Source organism: Neoarius graeffei, chromosome 12 (genome assembly GCF_027579695.1).
Source record: "Neoarius graeffei isolate fNeoGra1 chromosome 12, fNeoGra1.pri, whole genome shotgun sequence".
Lineage (NCBI taxonomy): Eukaryota > Metazoa > Chordata > Actinopteri > Siluriformes > Ariidae > Neoarius > Neoarius graeffei.
Genome location: NC_083580.1, coordinates 450,407 through 456,165, shown reverse-complemented (window position 1 = coordinate 456,165; position 5,759 = coordinate 450,407). Strand labels below are relative to the sequence as shown.

Here is a 5,759-nt window from a genome sequence, read left to right as displayed (position 1 = left end):
ATAGTTAACTCGCGATTAATCGCAATTTAATCGCACATTTTTGTCACATGAAAAACCATTGTAATTCTCTTATCAGCATAAAAAAGTGAATGGGCTTGCTTTGTACCAATGTTTTTTTTTTATTGCAGAGCATAACACGTCTTGTCACAGCCACTGACATCCATAACTTCCATATTAGATGAGAAAACCAAGGGATGAAAAATAAAGTGCATATCACTATGGCTGCAGTTAGCTTGTTTTTAGTTGCAGCATCCATGTGCCTGTGTCGAAACCCATCCATTGTTGCCTGGTTGTGGCGCGGAGGAGGCGTCGAATTTGAATCACCGGTGTGTTTGGCCATCAAATGGTATTTCAAACTGGATGTGCTCCAATGGTAACTAAGTTCACATCGACAGTAAGTGCAAATTACTTTAGTTTTATCTACCGAGCCATCTTTTAATGTTTTAAATTGAAACTTTCCGTCTAGAAGTGTTCGTCCTGCTTCCATTTCAACTTGTCTGCTCAGTTGGGTTCTTCTTTGTTGGCTGTTTGCAACTGTATCGCTCAGTACCGCCACCCTGTGTGGGGCGTGGCATTACAGTCTAGCTGCTATTATTTTTCTAAGCAAAGTCTCTGTTCCAAGTTCCTGGCAGTTTCAAAAGCTTATGAAAAACCTACATCATGTCACAGAGCGTTAATCTCGCGATAAAAAATTATTGCCGTTAAAATTGAGTCAAGTTAACGCGATAATAACGCGACATTTTTGACAGCACTAAAATAAATAAATAAATAAATAAGAAAGAGTCATTTTTAATTCCACTTGATGGTTCCTCGCGGTTACCAGAGGACCCGCCCCCCACTGTAACCCAGGCTGAGGCCGAGGGCTATGGAAACGGAGTTTGGAACCACGCCCGTACGCCTTAAAGAGCTGGTTAGTACTGGGACAGGAGACTGGCTGGGAAAACCAGATTCTGACATGAGAAGGACTTTGACATTTTTTGATGGCTCCTGGCACAAAGAGAGGAAATATCACATGACTGCAGCACTTCATCATCAACACTGAGTGAGAGAGATAACCACACCCCACACTGAACTGAAACGATGACGTCACAGTGATGCTGGAAGTCACATTCCTTCATTCATTTCAGTCATTTTTAAACTGGTGTACTTGATGCTTTGCCACATTTTACTACTGAGTATCGGGATGTGTTGTTTTCTGAAATGTTTGAACATCACTCTGTACTGAAGCTTCTTTTCCTCGATTTAAGTAACAGCACCAACTACACAAAAACTACATCTCCCACAATGCCCCGCTCTGAATCCTCGTTTGCGTTAGCATGTGGCTAATCATCGCTAATTACCAACAGCGGCTGTAGTAGCCAGTATGTGTCTTATATACTGTACATATGAAATATTTCCTCTTCTTTTTCTTCTTCAGGTAAAAGCAGACATTAGTTTGTTGTTGTCTTTAGCTATTTAACTATTTAGCAATCAAACTGAAAGCCAGCTAGCAGTAGAGGCGGGACAGTCGCAATGCCCCGGATGAGACGGCGTGATTTGATTTGTTTACGGACTTCCGGGTTTTAGTTCGTCGAAATAAACAGCAAAAAGGATTTTAAACATATTTGCGTGTAAAATGTATAAATAAAAATGTACATTATTAAAAGCTTCTATAAAATCTCAAAACTCTGTACATTTGAGCAGAGCCGAACAAGTGTTTTTTTTAAACGCTATCAAAAATAAAATAAAATGTAATTAAAGTTTTATAATCACAAGCTTTTTAAAATAAATCCAACACATGGTATTTCCGCCACCCCGCCTCGTTTTGACAAATTAAAAACTCAAATTTCATTTTTAGCACTATTTATAGTATATAATAACAATAAAACATATTTCCGGTAACCACGCCTCCGATATTGCGTGTGAGAATGCGCGCGTGCGCTGCCAGACAGGTAAAGCCGGATACACACCTGTATGGCCTCAAACCCGGAAGTGAGCTTGATTCTCTCCCCAGGTAAACAACTGTTCCACACTGATTTGTTTTTACTGAATTAGAGCTAAAATGTGGGCGGCACGGTGGTGTAGTGGTTAGCGCTGTCGCCTCACAGCAAGAAGGTCCGGGTTCGAGCCCCGTGGCCGGCGAGGGCCTTTCTGTGTGGAGTTTGCATGTTCTCCCCGTGTCCGCGTGGGTTTCCTCCGGGTGCTCCGGTTTCCCCCACAGTCCAAAGACATGCAGGTTAGGTTAACTGGTGACTCTAAATTGAGCGTAGGTGTGAATGTGAGTGTGAATGGTTGTCTGTGTCTATGTGTCAGCCCTGTGATGACCTGGCGACTTGTCCAGGGTGAACCCCGCCTTTCGCCCGTAGTCAGCTGGGATAGGATCCAGCTCGCCTGCGACCCTGTAGAAGGATAAAGCGGCTAGAGATCTAAAATGTGTATGATTTAAATGCCGGTTATTACAAGTTATCTTTTAAGTGCTACTCTAGATTTGTTTAAATTTTCTTCACGTGTATTGTTTCTTTTTTCAGAATGAGGCATGTGTTGTTCCTCAGTGTGTTCTGCGTCCTGGTGTGTGTCCATGTCGGAGACAGTGTGTTGGTTGTGAGTGTGAAGGACCTCTCTGACCTGCCCTCTCTCGAGGTCATCACAGCGAAGGAGGGCTCAGGTGTAGTGATCAGGTGTAATGTGAGTGAACCTCATGAGCACATCGAGTGGTTTGACTCTAAGGGACGTGTCCTAAACAGAGAAGATTCAGGTGAGTCATTCAGCACTTTAACCTTTTATAGTGTTCAAAGATCAGAGATGGTGTGAACAACTCGAGGAAAAACGTCTTATTTCACCAAGTCAGATATGATATAGGTTTATTTTACTGTCAATTAATTCCTTACAGGATTCACAAATCTATAACTTGGATTCATGTTTTAAAAAAACCCTCACACTTATGTTTTGATATAATCTGATGATATAATCTTTCGTGATTTAAACACTGATGTTCTGCTGTGTGCAGAAGGCAAGCGGATCACAGTGGATAACGATAGGGTGAACATCACCAGCGTCTCCTTCAAGGATCGTGGGCGGTACACATGCATCTCTCTGAGCTCAGACAGCATCTCCAACTACACCGTGACTCTGAGAGTGAGCTACACGCACAGCGGATTGGGGCTTTACTACATCATTGTGTGCTTTGTTGCCTTCACCATCACCATCATTCTCAACACGACCCGACTGTGCATGATCAATGCACACCTGCGCAAAACTGAGCGAGCCATCAATGACTTCTTCCGCACAGATGGAGCAGAGAAACTGCAGAAAGCTCTGGAAATTGCTAAACGCATTCCCATCGTCACGTCTGCTAAAACCCTGGAGCTCGCAAAAGTCACACAGTTTAAAACTCTGGAGCTGGCAAAGCAGGTGGAAGAGCTGGCAAGGAGCGTGCCTCTGCCTCCACTCATCCTCACCTGCACCACGGCTGTGGATGAAGCGGAGCGTGGAGGTCCAGCAGCTGTCGAACATCAGGAGGAGGAACATGGTGAACAAGACGCCCTGAAAGAAGAGACAAAAAACTGAGGCAGGATTTTTAGAAAGCAAAAGAAGAATGTGAAGTGTGTGTACATGTGTGCTATGGAGTTTCTTCACTGTTATAATCAAACACAGTTCATCTTGATGAAAGAACAGTTTTAATCTGCAGATGATGAAGACTCCTGCACTCAGAGGGCACCGTTTTTAAATGAAGAGATTCTTCTGAACAGTTAATTTTAATTGCACAGCAATAAATGTAAATTTTATAGGGTTTTCAGTATTTTACTCTCTTGTGTAATTATGTATGAACTCAATTTGGGATGTTACTCTGTGTGTGTGTGTGTGTGTTTTGTTTACTCTCTGAATTAAACTCAGTGTGTAATTCCTTGAGCTGAAACTGTTGATCATTTCTCTCACCAGCACACGTTTAACTCTGTCTTTTCCCAAACCCGTAACACAGATGTCCAAATAAAAAAAAAAAAAAGCCACAATGGAAATATTACAGACACGCAATAGAAATGTATCAGAGTCTCATAAATATTATATTTATGGACTGATATAAAGACAGAGGAACAGATTCAGAGTAAAAGAAAACTAATGGGAAGAAATGTATAAGTTCCTGATGCAGGGTTTAAAAAAAAACATTAAAAGTCACAACTACAGACTTTTAATATTTTTAGATTTCTCCTCTCTTTGTATTATCCATGTATTTTATTTGGGTTATAAGCCTGAAGGTGTCAAAACCTACTGTGTTTGTTTATTACAGTTTATTATTATTTCTTTTCTATTGCTGTGAGCTGGAATTGGCCAGAAACAGGAAACTCGGCCCAATAAATGGAAATGATGTGCATTTGCTTCCCACAAACCATGACCCCACTCAACCAAATGGTGGCGCTGTAATTAAGGCCCAGAAACATAATTTTGGAAAGGCCACATCCCTCATGCCATAAGTCCAGTTGACTTAAAATTTGACTCACAAGTCCAGTTCAATATACTCTACAAAAAAGCCTCTTGGACCATAAAAGTCCACATAATGGATTTTTTTTTTTTGCCAATTTGCATAATGTGAAAAACAGTTAAATTACATCTACTTTTTGGAGTTTGTCTGTATCAACAACAAATTGTGTGTGGAACTGAGTGACACAGTTCTATTATAAATAGAGAAAAATGGTCTAGAACATGACTGCCATCAAACAAAAAGTCACCAAGGGTGGGGCTTAGCAGGAAATTAAAATAATTCATTAACGAACTGTCTGATCTGTATCTCAAAACCTGGTGAACAGAATTTCAGCAATTTTAGTGCACATGATCTGGGTGGCACGGTGGTGTAGTGATTAGCACTGTCGCCTCACAGCAAGAAGGTCCTGGGTTTGAGCCCCGTGGCCGGCGAGGGCCTTTCTGTGTGGAGTTTGCATGTTCTCCCCGTGTCCACGTGGGTTTCCTCCGGGTGCTCCGGTTTCCCCCACAGTCCAAAGACATGCAGGTTAGGTTAACTGGTGACTCTAAATTGAGCGTAGGTGTGAATGTGAGTGTGAATGGTTGTCTGTGTCTATGTGTCAGCCCTGTGGTGACCTGGCGACTTGTCCAGGGTGAACCCCGCCTTTCGCCCGTAGTCAGCTGGGATAGGATCCAGCCCATGACCCTGTAGAACAGGATAAGCGGCTACAGATAATGGATGGATGGATGGATGGATGGATGGAGGGATGATCTGGGGCCAAATATTAACCAAAAACTGAAATGTTGTATTGATTGGTGGTCTGGTCATTGGTGGGCATGGTCTATTCATCTTTCTGTGATTTTATGCTTTTGCTCAATTTGCTGTGAGACACAAAACTTGGCACCATAACAAGAAATTATATGCAAATACTTCACAAAAAATATGATCCCAAACAACCCACTGGTGTTGCTATAATTAGCAGTCAAAAAAGTGAAAATTTTTAAAAGCCAAAGGGAAAGATTGGTCCAAAAACATGGCCACCATCAGACAACTTTGCCAAGGGTGGGGCTGAGCAGGAAATTGGGCATAATTCCAGGTGTCCTGGGGCAGCTGATTAAACTCAGTAGGGATATCTGACAGTGTGTACTGAACAGACACGCCAACACACTTCTTACTGAAGGTATAGTCTTGTGAAAATAGCAGTAACTCAATAATACCACACACCCTGGACCAGTTGTAGCTGAAACAGGGTAATAAACAGCTAAGATCATCATAATATCATCATAATAACATCATAATAACACCTTCCACTGTGTGACCCTTT

General features: G+C 41.9%; 1 protein-coding gene across 1 annotated transcript; it reads left to right on the top strand.

Moving 5' to 3' along the window:
• Window positions 1-1,922: 1,922 nt before the first annotated feature.
• On the top strand, window positions 1,923-3,888 carry LOC132894830 (microfibril-associated glycoprotein 3-like). Its single transcript, XM_060934943.1, has 3 exons — window positions 1,923-1,993; window positions 2,508-2,734; window positions 2,987-3,888. The coding sequence occupies exons 2-3, from the start codon at window positions 2,509-2,511 to the stop codon at window positions 3,544-3,546; spliced, it is 786 nt and encodes a 261-aa protein (XP_060790926.1). The 5' UTR covers window positions 1,923-1,993; window position 2,508; the 3' UTR covers window positions 3,547-3,888.
• Window positions 3,889-5,759: the final 1,871 nt, after the last annotated feature.

Coding starts and splice junctions, on each gene's coding strand:
- LOC132894830 (XM_060934943.1), top strand. CDS start 2,509: ATGAGGCATGTGTTGTTCCTCAGTGTGTTCTGCGTCCTGGTGTGTGTC. Junction 2,735..2,986: donor CCTAAACAGAGAAGATTCAG/GTGAGTCATTCA, acceptor TGCTGTGTGCAG/AAGGCAAGCGGATCACAGTG.